This window comes from Cyprinodon tularosa, unplaced genomic scaffold, assembly GCF_016077235.1.
Source record: "Cyprinodon tularosa strain WSP-4 unplaced genomic scaffold, ASM1607723v1 ctg294, whole genome shotgun sequence".
In the NCBI taxonomy this organism is placed as follows: domain Eukaryota; kingdom Metazoa; phylum Chordata; class Actinopteri; order Cyprinodontiformes; family Cyprinodontidae; genus Cyprinodon; species Cyprinodon tularosa.
This window is the reverse complement of record NW_024039001.1, coordinates 27380-48024: the sequence shown is the minus strand read 5'-3', so window position 1 is coordinate 48024 and position 20645 is coordinate 27380. Positions and strand designations below refer to the sequence as shown.

The 20645-nt window shown below is 38.5% G+C and overlaps 2 protein-coding genes across 2 annotated transcripts; both read left to right on the top strand.

Annotated features, from left to right (window-relative positions):
* The first annotated feature begins 1912 nt into the window (after positions 1-1912).
* On the top strand, positions 1913-3772 carry otos (otospiralin). The gene is made up of 4 exons (XM_038291131.1): positions 1913-2079; positions 2153-2214; positions 2559-2582; positions 3001-3772. Exons 1-4 carry the CDS (start codon positions 1928-1930, stop codon positions 3186-3188), a joined length of 426 nt encoding a protein of 141 aa, XP_038147059.1. The 5' UTR covers positions 1913-1927; the 3' UTR covers positions 3189-3772.
* A 294-nt stretch (positions 3773-4066) lies between these two features.
* Positions 4067-16565, top strand: cops9 (COP9 signalosome subunit 9). The gene is made up of 3 exons (XM_038291132.1): positions 4067-4254; positions 7197-7269; positions 16146-16565. The coding sequence occupies exons 1-3, from the start codon at positions 4192-4194 to the stop codon at positions 16181-16183; spliced, it is 174 nt and encodes a 57-aa protein (XP_038147060.1). The 5' UTR covers positions 4067-4191; the 3' UTR covers positions 16184-16565.
* The last annotated feature ends 4080 nt before the right edge of the window (positions 16566-20645 follow it).

Genomic DNA, 20645 nt, shown 5'->3' with positions numbered 1-20645 from the left:
TATTTATATTGAAAGTTGATCAAATATACAGAATGTTTGTGTTTTTCCTTTTCTTGTCTTTTACGGAGATGTTCGCTCTGTTGAGGATCACTGATGCCAACAAGAAGCAGATGGTTTAAAAATGTTTTTACAATTATTGTGAAGTAAACCTAGAAGTGAAGCACCAGATCACATATTCAAATACATACTTATGAATGTGTCATTAAATAAATAAGTATACTTTAAAAATAAGTAAATGTAATATTTATTTATTTATCTATGAGGTGTTAAAAAATGCACCATTCAATTGTAAAATATAACATTAGATAATTAAATGTCATATTCAGTATTTACAAAAACATTTAAAATATTTGATAATAAAATGTCACTTTAAAAATAAAAGTGTGAAAGAATATTTCACCAACTTTATTGATAATTACTAATTTAACACATGCAAAGATTTTTTTTATAAATATTGCTATATGTGGTTACGTTATATGTATGATTTAGTGTTTATGTCTGAAAGGAGGCATGAAGATGTGAAACTTAATAAGACCTCTTGTCCCCGGATTTAGTCCTGAACACAAACACGGATTCCTTTTTAATTAATTGAACAATTTATGAAAAAATATAGAGTTAAGTAATCATATGCATTTTCAGGGGGTTAGTTTTGAGGTAACAGGCTGAAATGTTTATGAAGCCATTCCTCATTACATCACTAGAGAATATCGTGTGAGTAGCAGCAGTTAAAGATAATAAAATTACAAATCAACATTTTTTTTTTTTTTTTTTTTTTTAGGAAGATGATTATTAAACATGTCAACAAAGATCAAAGATTTTAAAAAGCTGTTAAATATTCTAAAATGAGTGAAGGTTAGTGTATAAAGAGCTTGAACAATGTATCGTTGGACAGGTTAAAAAGAAAATAACTCAGTATTATTGTATTTTTACAACATGCAGGCACATGTGACCTAAATATTTTCGTTGTAAAGCGATGCTTCTGTTCCTGGCTTCGCACTTGTAAACTTAGACTTAGACAAACTTTATTGCCATTTTGTATAGACTGAGTGTATAGAAAACACAGTGATGTTGCTTACAGCTTTTAACAGTGGAATGAACACTCTCATTTAAAGTGCAGCAGTGATCATCGTGTAAACAGTATAGGAAAAGAAAAAAACAATTTAAAAATAATGGTGCAAAAGGGCATTAATATGGAAAGGTTATGTTCAGTGCAAAATAAATATGGTGCAAAATTCAGTATGATGCTGAGTTGTGTCTTATTTAAAATTATTATAAAAGTTTCAGCCACGTTGGTGGTGCAAAATATTGTGTGCGTGTGTAATGCAGTTCAACAGTTCAACAGTCAACAGTTCAACAGTCTGAAGTGCGTGTGTAATGAAGTTCAACAGTTCAACAGTTCAACAGTTCAACAGTCTGAAGCAGTGGGGAAAGCTGTTGCAGAACCAGCTGGACCTGCAGCGGATGCAGTGAAGCCTCTTCCCAGAGGGCAGCAGGGAGAACAGTCCATGGTGGGGGTGTAAAGGGGTCATTGATAATGTTACACCCTGATTTTATCTAAATAAATATTTCCACTGGTCTGTAACATTAGTGCTTTGTGTTTTTATACTTTCTGGAAATAAATCAGTCATGGTCAGACAGTCGAACAGTTAATTGTTTTGTGTTTGAGGTCAGGAAAAACCCTAGTTTATATGAAAGAGAGTATATTTTTATATATGAGGGTTTTATTTGCAAAAGGTCCTCTACTAGTGGGTGTGAAGAATCTGTAAATGTGTAAAATCTGGATCCAAAAGTGAGTAGTCTTGGGTTTATTTTTGAGCAAATCAAATATTTGCCTTGACACCAACTGAGCAGTCCATGAATTTTCTCTAAGAGCTGCTCTGTAGGCCCTGCAGGGGGGAAGCAGCCCTGTGAGGATGGATTTGAAGCTATGTCACTGGGATGTGAATGGGACAGGCTGGTTGGGCTGTGTGTGTATGTGTGTGTGCTGGAATTAGGCTGCTTGTTCCACTCCAAGCCTCCTCACACCACAGCAGACCAGCTGCAGCCTTCCTTTGAGAACCGTCACAGAACTCTGAGCAGGTAAAGATATTTGCATTCACCCTAAACTAAATGCTTTTCAGGCCAAAAAAGTTTTTTTTTCTGTCTAATTAAGAGGCAGGATGAAGCTGTTGTGGATCAGTGGGCTCCTCTGCCTCGTTGCCTTTCAATTAAGTGGTGAGTTACTTCATTTTAATGTTAAATGACTGTTAAATGAAGATTAAATAAAACAAAGTTTTTTAGCTCCAGTTTATTTACTAAATTGAATGCATGTGATTTGAATATCATTAATACGTTTTAGTTGTGAATAGAAAGAGAGGTCTGTATGAATTCAATCATGCTCCATGTGTGCTCAGCCCGGGGGAAAATATTTACTGAGGAACCAGGTATTCCTGCAGTCCTCTGAGAAAGAGCCCCCCTTTCGTTTTACAGGACTGAATCCCTTCTTTGTTCATGGAAAACTGTGGAATGTTTAGGAATGTTGAATCTTTTCCCTTTTTCTTTCTGTCTCTACCCCACAGTGGCCAGATTCATCCCAGAAGGAGGTAGGATTTCAATTAAACTACATATCTTCATTTTCTAAAATATTAATTTCTGTGTGGATTAATCTTTATGTATTAGAAAAGTTGAGATTGCACACACACAAATGCATGCACACACTGCTTCTTTATGTTTAGGTTTTATTTCTGCTTACATAAAAGTGTATGTATATTTCTATGCACAACAAAAAAAAAATCTGAATTTAATTTGCTTATTTTAGAGATTTATCCGTGAAAAAAAACTCTGCGATACCTCCTGTTGTGCTGTGGCAGAGGGGTTGCCACATTTTGACAGTTCTTGGGAAGAAGCTTCGAAGAAGAAGAGGAGGAGGAGCCTTTGTTGAGCCTTCTTCACCAGACAAACAATGGTCATAAAAAGATTTTTAGCTTAACATAATTTTCCGTTCTTCTGTGTCCCCCTCAGTTCCATACGATGAACCCCCTGCTGTTCCCTACTGGCCCTACTCCACCTCAGACTTCTGGAACTACGTTGAATACTTCAGATCTATCGGGGCCTACAACCACATCAACGAAATGGCTCGGGCTTTCTTCGCCCACCAGCCCCTTGGAGACACCCTGGGATATGAGTCCAATGCAGGACATGAACACTGAGAATGGAGCCAGGCATTGTTGGCAAAGGGGATCAAACTATACTGATGTAGAAGTAAAAAGAGAACACATATTTTATCATCTTTAAACTTTCTTTAGTTTCAAGCATAGCCATAGATACAGACGTGTGTAGCCCTGTTGCTTGTATTAGAGAATATATCCATCTACTGCGTGCAAAATAAATAAGAAATTTGCTTCTAGGTAAAGTTTCTAAAGAATGAATTCATTTATGCACTTTTTTTTTCTCTGTCAAAGAGATTAGGTTCTGCTTAGCATTAATGGGGGCAAATGACAAATGACGGTGATGATGAAATGCATTTTATTATGTAATAAAACAACACTGTCAAGATTAATATTTAAGGTCAACATGCTATCCTTCGAATATTTATCATCTTTTTGATTAGAGAGTAGAAAAGCTGAGCATAGACAGTTGGAGAATACAGCTTATTAAAAGCACAGGAATTTCACCTTCAACAGTTTAGAAACTTTGCACCAAAATATATTAGTGTCATCAGCATCACTCTTTATATATATATGAATACTTTTAATCAAGAGAAAATTAATTAAAATAAAATTTTATCTCTAAAGGTGTGGTTCATTTTATTTATTATAAACCATTTATTATAAATAAATGTTTGTACAAATATATTTAGAATTATAAGACCAAGGCAGTTGAATGAATAAAGCAACTACCTTCTAAATAATACCAACGGATAAGTGCCATTAATCACAATGAATTATGGTATTTGTATCGTCTTATTTTGTTATTTTAGGACTAAAAACAATTAAAGTAACTGACAGAGCTTTCAATTGTAAAGTAAAGATATTTGAACAAAGAATTGAATCTCCTGGTAGTGGAATAAATGTGACGCTACAAGTTTCAGTCGGAACCAATTAGGTGTCGCACAGCCTTGTTTTGTTTACCATCGTCCCTTGGATTGCAAGCCTCGCTGCCAGCTAAACCGAGCAATTCAAAGCACTGCTTTTTTTTTACTTACACTAAAAGATGAAACCTGCGGTGGATGAAATGTTTCCTGAAGGAGCTGGACCCTACGTGGATCTTGACGAGGTCGGTTGAAACAAACGCAACAGAAATTACCTATGCTAGCTACAGTGCTAATGCTAGCAGCAGTTACAGGATGATATGTGTTTAATTTTTAATTTCTACAGAGTTCGAGTAAGTGAGACAAAAGGTAAAACAATCGGACTTTTCATGTCATTATTAAAATGTAGTTAATTTATATCTTGTTTTGTTAGCTGTGATAAATTAACGTGAATGTTTACCAAAAACAAGCTAGGCTAATTACTGGAATTAATCTCGTTAATGAAAACGTCTGCAGACGTCTTCTTTTATGCAGATCCAAATGAACGGTAAAAAAAAAAAAAAAAAAAGTTATTATTAAGTCTTTTATATATATATGATGTCACATCAATCAGGCGCGTGGTGGTGTGATACACGCTAAGATTGTGTTAAACCAAAAATGTATTTCACCCTCTTTGTTCAAAACTGAGTCATTTAATGACACAGAGGATAACCGCTGGTCTATTTCTGCTGCAGACATATAAACCTTTAAATTAAAATAAATTTTCTGTTATGGTTCTGTATTTCCAAAGAATTGACTTGCATTTTAGCTCAAGGGTTTAGTTTATGATAATTTCTCACAATAGCTTTCAGTTGTTTTAAGTAAGGTTTCCTTGTTTTAAGTTATTTAATACTTTGTTTTAACAAAGTCCTGTTTAAAAGCTGGAATCATATTGTGAAGAAAATTGTATCCATTTTTTGTTCTGTTATACCCAGCTGAGCAGCAATTCAATTATCCATCCACCCATCCACCTTCTTCCACTTATCCGGGGTCGGGTCACGGGGGTAGCAACTTCAGTAGGGAGTCCCAGGCGTCCCTCTCCCCAGCCACTTGGGCCAGCTCCTCCGGGGGAATCCAAAGGAGCTCCCAGGCCAGCTGAAAAACATTGTCCCTCCAGCGAGTCCTGGGTCTCCCCCTGGGCCTCCTCCCAGTGGGACGTGCCTGGAACAGCTCACCAGGGAGACATCCAGGAGGCATCCTAATCAGATGCCCGGGCCACCTCAACTGGCTCCTCTCGATGTGGAGGAGCAGCGGATCTTCTGAGTCCTCCTCGGATGACTGAGCTCCTCACCTTATCTCTAAGGGAGAGCCTGGACACACTACGGAGAAAACTCATTTCAACCGCTTGTATCCGGCATCTCGTTCTTTCAGTCATGACCCAAAGCTCATAACCATAGATGAGGGTAGGAACGTAAATCGACCAGTAAATCGAGAGCTTTGCTTTTTGGCTCACCTCTCTTTTCACCACAACAGACCGGTACAGGGCACGCTTCACAGCAGACGCCGCACCAATCCGCCTGTCGATCTCCCGCTCCATCTTCCCCTCATTTGTGAACAAGACCCCAAGATACTTAAACTCCTCCACTAGGGGCAGCACATTCTCTCCAACCCGGAGAAGGCACTCTACCCTTTTCCATGGTCTCGGATGTGGAGGCACTGATCTTTATCCCGGCCGCTTCACACTCTCCTGCGAACCGCTCCAGTGAGAGCTGTAGGGTTCGGCAGCATTTCAATATGAACCATTCAGATTCCTCCTTTCAGATCCAGATCCTATCAAATCTGATTCTTTTCTGTCTGAACTTCTCAATTAATTTTAATTCCTTGAGTATTCAACCTTTGATAAATCTTGACAGAAATGATCAAACAAAGAGAGTCCATGCCTCCATCCATCAGTGAGATCTAGAAGCTCAATCTTTATATCCAGCCCATTCATTGAAGATACTACCACACATCATTTTGGCAAATTACATCTAGGATGATATATTACCGGCTTTACATTAAGTTGAAAGAAAAAATTATAAGTTAGGGTCTAAAGTTAAAAAGTAAAAATCATTAGTCCTGGTATCAGCATGAATATTCTAAGGTATGTTTTGACAAAAACAATAGTTTTGTTTTTTTCTTTCATTTCTTTTAAAAGCACTGTAAAAAAAGATTTTTTTTTTAACATATTAGTTTCTGGTTATTACACTGACCTTGATTTTTGCTATTTAAATATATGTTGTTTTTAAATGTTACCGAAGGATTTTGTTCTGTCGCCCAATGACACTTAGCTTGAAATGTAGATCTTCAAAGGGTTAATCTTTTTATTCTATAACGCCTTTTGACTTTTCATCATTAAAACAAACTATTTAATCATATTCTCTTATATTTAGGTATTGTACAAACGTTACAGCTAAAAGCTTTCAAATGTGTCTGATTGTTTTAACACTTGTTAGTTTTATTATTAGTGATGTGTATTACTTATCTGTTAGCCAGATTAGATGGGGTGGACGGCCTTCCTTCACATGCCGTATCACCGTCTAATGGGGACAGTATTTTTGTCTGTACAACAAGCACAGGATAATGATGCATCCTGGAGCTAGGCTGATAAAGAAGATCTTTTTGTAATCCTGAGGCATAGAGGCACAAAGGTCAGGGCATGGATGGCGTGTCAGTTCCTGACAGGAACAGCTAAGCATCCACTTGATGCAACACATGGACTCGTGAGGTATAAGAAGCAGATGACCTTTTTTGGGGCTCATTTTCTGGATGCCATCGCTTGCTGAGCCCTCAGCGGTGCCGAATCCAAGCAATTTCTCTGTCCTGTAACGATCTGAACTGGAATAAACTGTTCATTTTTACTCCTTTTTTAAGTAATTTTCATATAGTTTTACCAAGTTTTGAGTTGAGAGTAATTAATCCAAGTAGCTTGCTCCCAGGAGGGAATTTCCGACATGTAATCGCCTTCAGGGAGACATAACTTCCTTTTTAACACACCATAACTTTAATTTGAATTTTGTTCTTCAGGATAAAACACATCATATATAATAAGAGTTAACTGCAGAAGCATTGAAGCGTCCATCTTGTTTTGTTGTTCTTGGTTAATCAGCAGCTTTGTTATTATCTGTATAAAGTATGTGCTTTTTAATGTAGTTCTGTGTGTTAACAGGCAGGGGGCAGCAGCGGCCTGCTGATGGACCTAGCAGCCAATGAGAAAGCTGTTCACTCAGATTTCTTTAATGGTAAGAAACAGACTTTTCCTCTTCTGACCATAATGACTCTTTACTTACTGTTCAGAGACTCACATAAGTTTATTTATTCTCTGGATCCTCTTCCAACATGACAGAGGTCCTTTAAAGATATTTGAAGACTTTACACATCAAGTATTCTCAGTTCACGAGACTTGCTTCATAAATGATTTGTGGCCATCGAAATGCTTCATTGTTATTCTATGGGTCAAATGGCCTCACAACTCTGGAATGGCTACACCTAGAGGTCTGAAATGTTCTGCAGTTGTGGTTGACATGATGAGAGCTATATGTTTTCAAGCCTGTTCTCTATTACTGCTGTTCAAAAAAAGACTTATTATTTTCGAGAAGAAAACCCCCCACTTTGAGTCATTTTTTAACTAATGCAGTTTTGGCTGCGTTTTAGTCACACTATTTTATATTTATAGCCTGATCAACCAGTCTAAATGAGAGATTAAATGTGTCATTTAGTCTGGACCCGATGAATGAGACATCAGAACATTCTATATGGGAAAAACCTGTTGTCTTTTAAACCACTGTCTGTGCCTATTGGCCAATGAGCGTAACTGACTGTGACGTAGTAAGCATGACAGAAAGCTGGTGGGGGAGTGTAAACGAACAGCCTGTCAGTAAAACGGCGAATACGTCCTTCTTAAAAATGAATGAGCGTAGAGCCTCTTCCTGCTCATGTTTCAATGAAAACCCCAAGTCTAATCCTTCCAAAACTGATTCCAAAGCTGAGTCAAACGAGAACTGTTCAATAGTTGTTGCCATCTTCCTTGTTTTGCTTTCTCCAGCATCGCACAGCTTTGTCGTCACACCCTCAGAACCCCGCCCGCTTTGCATCCAAACATTCAAAACACATCTCTGAGTTGTGATTGGCCCGCCAGTTCTAGGGCCTGGGGCATTGATCGAGGCTAGAGCACTCGCAGGCAAAAAGGATTTAGGCCGCTGACGGGTGGAGCTAGTTTACTAGGCTATTATATTTACAGGTGCTGGTCATAAAATTAGAATATCATGAAAAAGTAGATTGATTTCAGTAATTCCATTTAAAAAGTGAAACTTGTATATTATATTCATACATTACATACAAACTCATATATTTCAGATGTTTATTTTGTTTAATTTTGATGATTACAAATGACAACAAATGAAAATCTCAAATTCATCATATCAGAAAATTAGAATATTGTGAAAAGGTTCAAAATTGATGGCCCCTGGTGCCACACTCTAATCAGCTAATTAACTCAAACCACCTGCAAAAGCCTTTAAATGGTCTTTCAGTCTAGTTCTATAGGCTACACAATCATGGGGAAGACTGCTGACTTGACAGTTGTCCAAAAGACGACCATCGACACCTTGCACAAGGAGGGCAAGACACAAAAGGTCATCGCTAAAGAGGCTGGCTGTTCACAGAGCTCAGTGTCCAAGCACATTAATAGAGAGGCGAAGGGAAGGAAAAGATGTGGTCGAAAAAAGTGTACAAGCAAGAGAGATAACCGCACCCTGGAGAGGATTGTGAAACAAAACCCATTCAAAAATGTGGGGGAGATTCACAAAGAGTGGACTGCAGCTGGAGTGAGTGCTTCAAGAACCACCACACACAGACGTATGAAAGACATGGGTTTCTGCTGTCGCATTCCTTGTGTCAAGCCACTCTTGAACCACAGACAGCGTCAGAAGCGTCTTGCCTGGGCTAAAGAGAAACAGGACTGGACTGCTGGTGAGTGGTCCAAAGTCATGTTCTCTGATGAAAGTAAATTTTGCATTTCCTTTGGAAATCAAGGTCCCAGAGTCTGGAGGAAAAGAAGAGAGGCACTTCATCCACGTTGCTTGAAGTCCAGTGTAAAGTTTCCACAGTCAGTGATGGTTTGGGGTGCCATGTCATCTGCTGGTGTTGGTCCATTGTGTTTTCTGAGGTCCAGGGTCAACGCAGCCACATACCAGGAAGTTTTAGAGCACTTCATGCTTCCTGCAGCTGACCAACTTTTTGGAGATGCAGATTTCATTTTCCAACAGGACTTGGCACCTGCACACAGTGCCAAAGCTACCAGTACCTGGTTGAAGGACCATGGTATCCCTGTTCTTAATTGGCCAGCAAACTCTCCTGACCTTAACCCCATAGAAAATCTATGGGGTATTGTGAAGAAGAAGATGCAATACACCAGACCCAACAATTCAGAAGAGCTAAAAGCCACTATTAGAGCAACCTGGGCTATCATAACACCTGAGCAGTGCCACAGACTGATCGACTCCATGCCACGCCGCATTGCTGCAGTAATACAGGCCAAAGGAGGCCCAACTAAATACTGAGTGCTGTACATGCTCATACTTTTCATGTTCATACTTTTCAGTTGGCCAACATTTCTATAAATCCTTTGTTTTTATTGGTCTTCAGTAATATTCTAATTTTCTGATATGATGAATTTGAGATTTTCATTTGTTGTCATTTGTAATCATCAAAATTAAACAAAATAAACATCTGAAATATATGAGTTTGTATGTAATGTATGAATATAATATACAAGTTTCACTTTTTAAATGGAATTACTGAAATCAATCTACTTTTTCATGATATTCTAATTTTATGACCAGCACCTGTATATTTTCAGAAGGTGCTAGCTTTTAAATAAAGTAGCACAAATGTAATTTGGGCTTACAGTTCCTCAGTTATTTGCTTTTCTATTTGGGTATGCAAAATAAGCGAGGATTACCCAAAGTTAGGTGAATTTTAAGAGGTTAAAGAGACTCTTATTTTTTTGTCCTTTAACTCAAACGTGATTGATATGAATATATTTGCTCAGATTAATGCCTCTTGATTTTATTTGTTCATAATAAAATATTAATAATAATGAATACAAACTTTACACATCAATTATTCTTAGCTGATGAGTTGATTTAGGCGTTAACACAACCTCAAAAGCTTGAAAAGTTTTATGCCTTTAAATAAACAGCTTCATTTGATTAAAAGAAATTCAACTTTTTTGAGCTATGCCTCCAAGTTAGAGGAATGCTAGACTCTAGGAAAACGGGAGATCTAGTGTAGGTTTGTAATCTAGTTTATCCCCTGAACCATATTGTCTCACATTAACCTTTAAAAAGATCCTGTTGCTCCCCTTCGGAACAGCAGCTAATGTGCGGGTGGAGCGCAGAGAGTACAGAGCTAATCTGTTTTCTGTCTTGCAGCGCTGGCTCCCAGCTGAACCATTTTGGCTCAGCAGCACATGACCTAGAAAGAAAAGGAGCTGATTGTTAAAAAGACGATGCAGTTGCATGGTAAAGTGAGTTTATAGGCGCTTTCAGACTGAGACTCAGCGGGACGCCTCGCCGTCGTCAGTCAGCTGCTTTAAAATGCCTGCACACACTGGATGTCTCAGAAACTCCTGAAAGGGTTTCTGATGTTTTACTCCACCTGGTTCTTCACTGAGCAGCAGTTCAAAATCCCTCAGCTTAAGGCAGGCGGCCTTTGAAGTCTTGAAAGGTCCCAAAAAGAAGTGGATTAGGTTATCATTTTATTTCCAATTCTGGACAAATGTGCAAATTCTTTTGTGGAAAAATGAGCAAAACTTGATCTTTTTTCTGCAGCCTCTGAACTCCTTTATTTTTTTCCCACGTTACAGCCTCCAACTTAGTGTGTTTCATTTGGGCTATGTGGCACTCCAACACCAAATGGTGCATAATAGCGAAGTATAAGTATGTGATGCAGGGCTCTCAATCTTTTGTACAGCTACATTTCTGCTAGTGAAGTTTCCACATACAGAGAAATAATATTTTTGCCCTTTCATATGGAAAAAAGCATAAAAAACCCTACAACAGCTCAAGCTCAGTGAAATCTCCTAAAATTCAGGACTGGATTTTGGCCACGTGAACACATGACTAGTCCTTGATCTAAACCAATCATCCTCCCTCTGCTGTTGATTTAGTTTGGTGTTCCTGATGGAAGGCGAACAGCTGCCTCCTTCCCATTGCTTTGCAGTCATTTTTTTTCAGAATTTCCCTGCAATCTATATAATTTCTGCCGGGAAAAAAAGTATCTCCTATCTGACTGGAGCCCCTTCTCAGGGTGATCAGGATTTTTTAAGAACTTACACCTGCCTTGTTGAGCCGAGCCCATGACAGTCCTAACGGTGTAGAGCTCACATTTTCACTGCGCTTTCCTCGTGTGTGCAAACAAGGAGGTAAATGTGTTTAAAAAAAAAGTTTCCATAGTGGTTGTACTCATTAAAAGTCAGAGTATCAGCATATTTCCATTGTAAGTTTCAGCCTAAAAAGCATCTGTGCTGAAATGCACTGGGGGGGAGCCCAGATGTCAGTTTAAGAGCTGTTAGACTTATAAAAAATGATCGTATCGGCTTGATTTCCACGCTGGTGAGAACCCTGCTTCTAACACGTATTTACTGCATGGTTTTAAGCAAACCGCTGTTATGGCTTCACTCCAATCTGCCTCACTTTCCTGTAAAGATTGGATCTGTTGACAGAAAGCTCAGAAAGATAAAGGGAACACTCGAATAACACATCCTAGATCTGAATGAAGGAAATATTATTGCTGAATACCTTGTTCTGCACAAAGTCTGTGCCGACAACAAAATCACAGGAAAATCATCAATTGGAAATTAAATTTATTAACCAATTGAGGGCTGGATTTGGAGTCACAGACAAAATAAAAATGGAAAAAACACCACAGACTGATCTAACTTTAATGTAATGTCGTTAGAACAGGACAAAATTAGGCTCAGGTTTCTCTGTGACCTCTGCGTACCCGTATGACCTCCCTGCAATACCTCAGCATGCTCCTGATTTGGTGAAGGATGGTCTTCTGAGGTATTTCCTCCCAGACCTGGACAGTTTGTGGTGCAACATAAACTGTTGCACCACAGACATAAATCTTTATTTAGGTTGTTGGCCGCAGTTGTTCAGCTCAGGTTATGACACGTTACCCACCACAGTAACTGTAATACTATCACTGCCAAATGTAATTTATTAGGGTAACGCGTTACTGACAACTCTACTTGTTTGTTCCTAACAGACCTCTGAAGTTTTCACACATCAGCTGGATTGATAATGAAGTAACGCATAGATTGTTAGTTGAACTACTTAATAAAAATTTAGAGGATTTGTGGGACTTCATTATATTTAGAGACATTATATTCTATAGTATTTAGATCATAAAACCCCAAACAACATCTTTAAAATTAATTAAATGTCCACAAGACTACAAACATAAATTTCCATTCAGGTAAGACATTTTTTTATTGTTAGGGTACCAGAAGCTTCACCTTTTCACTGGAGCTTAGCTAATGTTTGGTCCCCTACCTGAAAATGAGAGGTGCAGCAAACAGGTCTGCCTGACTCCTCTGATGAACACCTGCATCCTCTGATTAGCTGTTTCTCCAACGGTTTAGTTTTTAGATTCATTAAAAGCAGCGGTGGAGTGAAAATTTATTGCAGCTGTTGCAGAAAAGGCCTTTATTAAGTCCTGCTGGTGGAATCCACTGTTTGCGATATTAATACATTTATCCTTTAAATCAGAGGTGCTCCTACTGGAGCAGAAGTTACCCTTCATCTGATGAGCTAAAAGCCGACTGGTTCAGATATCTCTTGAATATTTTTGTACTCCTCGCTGATCAGGCTGCAGCTGAATGGCTGGATGACATTCAGCTTTAGAGTTCGGCTCTGTGTCGTTTGCAGCGTAGCAGTGATAACGCCAGAACCTCGTCTTTATTGGATGATGCTTTGACCTTTACCACTAATACAATATAAGGTCAACTCGGCTCTGTAAAAGGAACAAAAATCTATTTTTAAGTCACTGTTTTATTTTTTAATCACCTAAAAATGCAAGTAGGCGTGTGGGTTTACATATCGCCCAAATTACAATGAAACTGGGATTATTTGTACCCCCGGAATATAAAGAGTTTAAATCTTTTTTAATTTAAACATGGACTTTACAATAACATTTATTCATATTTATGTTGTTGGGGAAGATCAATGCTAAAAATGGTGCACAGCCCACTGAATGAGTGGAGTTATCTGTATGGGGATTATAGCAGACCTTATATTTCCTGAGCAACGTTTTCTTTGGGATGAGCTCCACAGCTTTAAGGTTGGAAGACCTCCCTGCCATGACCCTCATCTTTAGCTCCTTTTACACATTCCCCATCAGCTACAGCAGCTCGGCACTAGAGCTGCTCCAGAACCCTGATTTCACTTCTAGTCAGTAGAAAGATGTTTGAAAACATTACAGGATTATTCTAAACTAAAATCTGTCCTAGTGTGAGGCATTCTGTGCTGAACAGATTCTAACTAAATGTATGTTCACAGTCCAGAAGAGAGTCTACTTCCTGTAGCATAGCAGGAAGTACAACCTTCCTCTGGGGTTGCTGGTCATCTAATCTACTACATCAATCTCACCGTTTCATCCACATCCATTGTTGTTTTGCTCATCTACTAAACAAGGACGGGTCCAAACTGCAACCAAACAAGATCTAGAGAGTGGATCTACAGCATCGACCTTCCCTCTATCTCTGAGCTGTCTAGAGCCAAACAAAACGAGCCACTAACACCCCTGCTGACCCCACTCATCCTGGCTAGAAGCTGTTCAAACTCCTACTCTCAGGGATGAGTGCTAATAGCAGCAATGAACCTCCACAGAGACGGTTTGTTTCCCCAGGCCATGAGAAGTCAGATACTCTGCTGGAACAATCAGGGCTTTTGCACTCTAACGACCTGCCTTCCTCTTTTTATGTATTCATTTTTAAATAAAACAGCTTGCATACTTCTACATACTAATTATTTTGTTTGCTTTTTTAACCCGTCCTTACCCCCTCTAACAGTGTTTACACGTCAATTGTTTTTTTTTTTTAATATGCAAATGATGATGTAGGCGATAGAAACGGAAAGTCAGATTCCCTGTTTGCACTCACAGACGTGGCCATTGATACCGACTCTTACATCAATTATAAATTGCCTAAATGTCAATTCCTAAAAAAAAATATTCATTTTTACCATTTTTTCCCCCCACAGTATGCTGGTGAAGATTCTCCGTCATCCAGGTCATAGGCATTTCAAAAAAAGAAAATTAAAAACAATCCACTGGACTTTGTTTCCAAGTTTGAAGATGTTTCGCTTCCCATCCAGGAAGCTTTTTCAATTCAAAATGTTTGGAATAGCATCAAGTTTGAGGTTTATACAGCAGCCCATTGGAAACTTGTTTTTGTTTTGAAAACATGCAAATTGAAACGGACAGATGGATCCCCCCCTTTGGAATGGGGGTCGTTCGGATTATTTTGTTAGCCTGCAATGCCCCATACCTGTCTAAGTGTCTGAAAGGTCTGTCGTTAAAGGGGGATAGTTGGATTTTCCCACAATCTAACTTAATAAAACCAAAGTTAAGTTTAACACTTTGTACCGCAGTGTTTTATTTAAGGGTATCAAAGAAAGGGGAAGGATAAAAACAAACGCACTGAGTTTCTCAGGTGTAGTTTGTTAGAAAAAAGAAAAAAACATTTTCCTTCTGCTTCTCAATTGTGTTGCTTTGCATTGGTCCATCACATAAAATCACAATAAAATGCATTGAAAATGAAAAGGGGTTGATATTGATGCAAGGAGCTGAAGATGACCTTAATTTTTTTGAGATTGTCACTTATCCCATAGATAAAAATGCAAAGAAAAACAACCATGGCAGACGATGGTGTGGAGAGCAGTCTTTATTTTTAACCTTTCAACCTGTGTAAATAACACTGGCTGAGGTTGGAAAGGAAATGAAAGCTGTGCTCCAGCACTACTATCCATGTTTACTTCCATAAACGGCACGTTTGCTTTTAACGTCACTGCGTCCTCCACTGCCTACGGAAGAGGATTAGGGCCACTGAAAAAAAAAAGTTAACTGATTTTTTTTATTTTATTTCAGTATAGTATGGGAAGAAAGTCAGAATTCTGACTTTTTTCCCCATGTTAAACTGAAATAAAATTAAAAAATCAGTTAACTTTTTTTTTTCAGTGGCCCTAATCCTCTTCCGTAACTGCCCATGCGGGACACTTAAGTTTTATAAATGCAGCTCACACAGGACATCACATACAAGTCACATATATTTGAAAATGTGAACAGAATCGGTTTGCACAAAAAAAAAAAAAAATCGAAAATGAGCATTAATGCTCGCAGTGTAAACGTAGCCAAAATGTGTGTTTATATTTTTATTTTTATTAGTTGGAGCTAATTTTTCAAAATAAATTACATTTTGTAAAGCAATTTTATTAGGCAGTTACTGGAGCAGCTGACTAGTGAACACTGTGAATAAAAAACAGATTATCTCTGCTAGCTATGCTGCAAAACATCGCAGATCACCAATGAAAGTTTAAAAGGTTCAGATAGGATCAGGTAGTATTAGAAAGTTATAACCTGTACTTTAAATCCTGTAAGACGGGGAAAAAATAATCAAAAAGTAGCAAACAAAGAGGGAAAAGCTAAGAATGACTCTTTTTTTTCTTTTTTTTTTTAAGGCCTCATCTCAATAATATTAAGTGCTGTATTTAAATTTGTCTTGCAATAAAAACAAAAATCACCTTTTCTCCAAGAGATTATATAACCATATCCAACATACGGGGGTGGATACCGAAGCTGTGTTTGATGTTTCTTATTTTAAAAGTGCCTACAAAGTAGGAAAAGCATTTAGGATCAATGCCAGCATGTATTTGCTTCTGTATGGGAGGAGTTTTGGCTCATTTAAAGCGAGTGTCTCAGCTTGAGTGGGAGATGGGGGAGAAAAATTATTATATGCAAGATAATTAGCTGAGAAGGTAGGAGTCTGGAGGAAAACAGCTGGACTAATTTTCAGCTTGCTGATCTCTCTTTGTCTCCATCTTTCCATTCACAGACTTTGAGGATCTGTTCGACGACGACGACCTGCAGTGATCACAGCGTCCGATCATCTTTGGGATTCTGATGAAGTGTAGATAACAGAAATGTATTTGTACAACATCTTTCATATTAACGATCCAGTATGCTATTAAAATAAAGTCTTTATGTTTCTCAGTGTGAACCAGGTGTTTGTGAAAACTGGGATTTGCTCACATTCCAACTCTAGAGAAAATTATGAGTATGTTTTTAGCTCAGTCGTGTTTGAATCTGCTCCAACCAGGATTGCAGGCTTGGAGGCTATCAGGAACATCTGTTACCAAACATAATTACACACAAGAATCTGTGTTAACGTGGCCTGTAAATATCCAGTGAAGGTGTAATGGGACGGGAAATAGAGACATGGGGAAAAAAGAATAAATCTTGAGATGCAGTTTGATTTTTTTGCTTCAGATTGTCATTTTTAATTGTCTTCATTGCAGAGCTTTCATGCGTTGACAAATCAATTATCGGAGACTTTCCTTTCTAAGCTTTCATATAAGCAGAGAGGCTGCAAATAACCTGAAAAAGAGTTGAACACAAAAAGAAAGCTTCCCTCTTTGCACCTTGTTTCAAAAAAGGATGAAATATGCAATCATATAGACATCATTCAAATAAATGGCAAATCAAATTCCCTTTGAGAGGAAAAAAAAAGACAAAAAAACAGCAGTAAAAGAAGCCTTACATTTATTACAGCTAATCAGAGAAGCTCTGAGCCTCTGGTAGACCTTTAACCAGCAAAGCAAAGTTCACAATAGGGTTTGTTACAGCAATGGCTCCCTCTGTTCTCCCTCTGACCTTTATCTGAACTTGACAAGTTAAACTAAAATGATTCGAGGAAACTGATGGCCTTAAACCATTTTAGCTTATTAACTTAAATTATAAGTTGAAGAAAAATGCAGGGTTGAGGTCAGGCTGTCAAACCCTTTGACACAAACTGTTACACATGGTGGCAATACAATTATGCTGAAGTTCTTTTCTCCCAGCTCTATGTTTCTGATCAGTGTTAAAACTAACATCCAGGCAGTCAAAGCAAAGAAAATGGGAACACTGGCAGGTTCTCCCCAAAGTCCAGCAACATCCACTTAGACCCTAGTGTTATATACTCTATATATAAGTATTTGCTTGTCCAAATTATAAGAATCTGGTGTTCCAACCACTTCCATGGCCACAGGTGTATAAAATCGAGCACCTGGGGTGCACACTGCTGTTATAAACCTTTGTGAAAGAATGGGTCGCTTTCAGCAGTATAGTGAATTCCAGAGCTGGAACTAGAAGGATGCCACCTATGCAACAAATCCAGTCACCAAATTTCCTCTCTGCTAAGTATTCCTTTAGCCAAATCCCTACAAAATGGGAGGTTGGGACTGATAGAAACTCGTCCACCAAGTGTTAGGCCACATTATCTGAGATGGGTCAGCAGATGCTGAAGCAGATGGTACAAAGAAGTCACTGACTTCCTCAAGAGTCAATCACTACACACCTCCAATCATATATCAAGTGGGTGTAATTGCAGGCAGTGGTGTAAAGCACAGCTCCACTGGACTCCATAGCATTGGAGACGTGTTCTGTTTGGAGTGCATGACAAGGAAGGGCTATATATACTGCATGCATCATTTAGGTAGTTAGCATTGTATTACTTCTTGAGCTTCTTGAGTTGTTTACTGTCACAGGTAGGTAATTCGGCCGGAGGGGACCGACCCACCGGGTAAATGGCCGGTATCACAGATTACCAGTCCGAGCCTGGTTTCAGTGAAAGGAACATTGGATGCTTCAGCGTATTGAGACATTTGGACATTTCCATGCTCCAAACTTTATGAAAACAGTTTGAAGCTTCCAATACAAATGCACCAGAGCACAAAGCAAGGTCCATTAAGACATGGATGGCAGAGTCTGGTGTGGATGAACTTTACTGGCCTTCACAGAGACCTGACCTCAATCTGGTAGAACACCTTTAGGAGGAATTAGAGTGAAGAATGAGAGCCATGTCATCTCGTCCAACATCAGCGTGTGACCTCATGCTTCTGGAAAATTCCCCCAAACATTCTACTAAACCATGTGGACATCCTTCCATGAAGAGTTGAAGCAGCTCTGGCTGAATAAAGTAGACTGACGTCACATTCAACCCTTCTGGATTAGGAATGGGATGTCACTTATCCTCATATGAGAGTGAGGGCAGGTGAGCAAATACTTTTGGAAATTCGGTAAATATGGGATATACGGGGATGGGTGTCAAGATGGCAGCATGGACCACCTGCCTGTCACCAGCTCCCCAATGGTCAAGCCCTGGCCCGCTACCAGACCCCCAGCAGACCCATCCTGAGAGAACTTGAGGGAGCCAAGCACTTTCAGTGCCCAGCAAGCTTCCTCTCACCTGGGTACTTCATGTGGTTTATTATATATTGTTTATAATAAGAAAAATATTGGCATATTGTACAACATCAAAGTTTGTAGAGGCAAATGAGAATCAAAAAGAGATTCCAATTAGTAAACCTTAAGCAAACCTTAAAAACCTTGTTACTGGTCCTAATTGGGCTGCAACCACTAATATTTATACATTTTAATTTGGTTATTAGAGATTTACACAGAAAACTAGTTTAGTTTTGAGCTATTTTTACACAACCGTGTAAGGAGCTTTAATGATACTTGAGAGTAAGTCTTGATATTAACTGAAAACATCACAAGTACTGTCAAAATATATGCATCATCCCTCTGAACCATTACAATTTTTAAATGTGCTTTTGTCGTTAAAACATGAGATTAGATCAAATCAGATTCAGCACTTTAAAACTCGATGAATGATAAATGGATCACAGTCGTTCCCTATCAGCTGTGATAACATGTATCCCATCTGGTGGCTTCTCCACTGTATTTGCCGTCTATTTGTACCTACTGTATGTTTTTCTTACAAGCCCTGCAAGTCTAAACAGACTCAAACTGTGGAGGAAACTGTAGATTATCAAATTCCTCACATGTGGACCAGCTGTGCCTGTTTCTTGTACATCCTTAGTGGTTTGGCACACTGTGAGGTCCCTAAAAAGTGCTTATGTGGCACCTTGGCTTCACGTCATTATTTCCCTTACCTCTGCCCTCCGCTTTAATCTTTGTTCCAGTTGTTTGGAGCCGCCGGGAGTCAAGATGTCACCTAAACCCCACAAAAACAACCCTATGAACTGCTGACAGATGTTAGAATTTGTATTATTTCCCATTCATATTTTGTTTTGCTAGGTTTTGTCAGGGTATAACCAGCTTTTCAGAATATTGCTGCAAAAATTATCCTTACAAAGAAATGCAAAAATTCATAATTCTATCTTTTTTTTTTTAAGTTAATAACCCCCTTTAGCTGTTTTTTATAGTCCCACAGACTGCATGACTTATACATTGGCTTGAAAAATTATTCATACCCCTGGAATTGACACATTACAACCACAAGCAAAATATAGATTTTATTAGATTTTAATTTGAAAGACAAACACAAATTAAATACAGCTATCAGGTAAAAAAAAAAAAAGTATATGGTTTTCTTTCTTTTTTTTAACAAATAAAAAACTGAAAATGGCATTATTCAGAAATATTCACCCCCTCAGTGACGGCACCTTTTCAGGGCCGGCTATTGGTTCTTTGGTGCCCAAGGTAGGAGAGCAACTTTGGGTACAAAGTCAAATGTAACATAAAGCTGTACAGTCAACAGCAAAACTCAAATATTAGGGATATGACAACAATTTTGAAAGGCAAAATTAATGAATACATGTAAACCTTAAAGATCAGTACCCTGAGAATGGAGTGCAAAATTAAAACCATATTTCTCTCTTTTATTTCTGCAACTGTCCAGCAGATGGCTCCCCTGGCAGTCGCCTGTGTCACCTGTTGGCAAACCCGGCCCTGCCTCACTTGCTGCAAATCTTTTATAGTTAATCTCTACCAGCTTTAAAGATCTAGTGACTAAAATGTTTAGTCAGATCATATGCAGAGTCTTTATGAACTGCAGTTTTCAGATCTGGTCACAGAACTTTGACTGGGCCGTTCTAACATGTGTAACATACTGTTTCAAAAATCAGCTGGTCTCTGTCCTGTTATATAGAAACAGGATTATTTCAGTGTATTTCTCTGGATTAAGACGTACCACTAAAATAAATAATTACAGCTTATACACTGTCTTAAACTTTCTGCAATAGCTGCTGCGATAATTTTTCCAGCTCTAAAACTCATAATGCTGATAAATATTGTAGTTTTCACGTTTTTAATGAAATGTAACCTGCCAGCTCTATTCAGTTTATATGTAATCTCAACCAGGTCATTCAGTCAGATTGATTCAAAGTTTTCTATCCAAGGAAAACCAGTTGATTGCATCAACTCATTGACATGACAGCAATCCCTCACACCAAGCATGCTTGTAGCGACAGTGGAGAGGAAAACTCCCCTTTATCAGGAAGAAGCCTCCAGCAGAACCAGGCTCAGTGTGAGCGGCCATCTGCCGAGG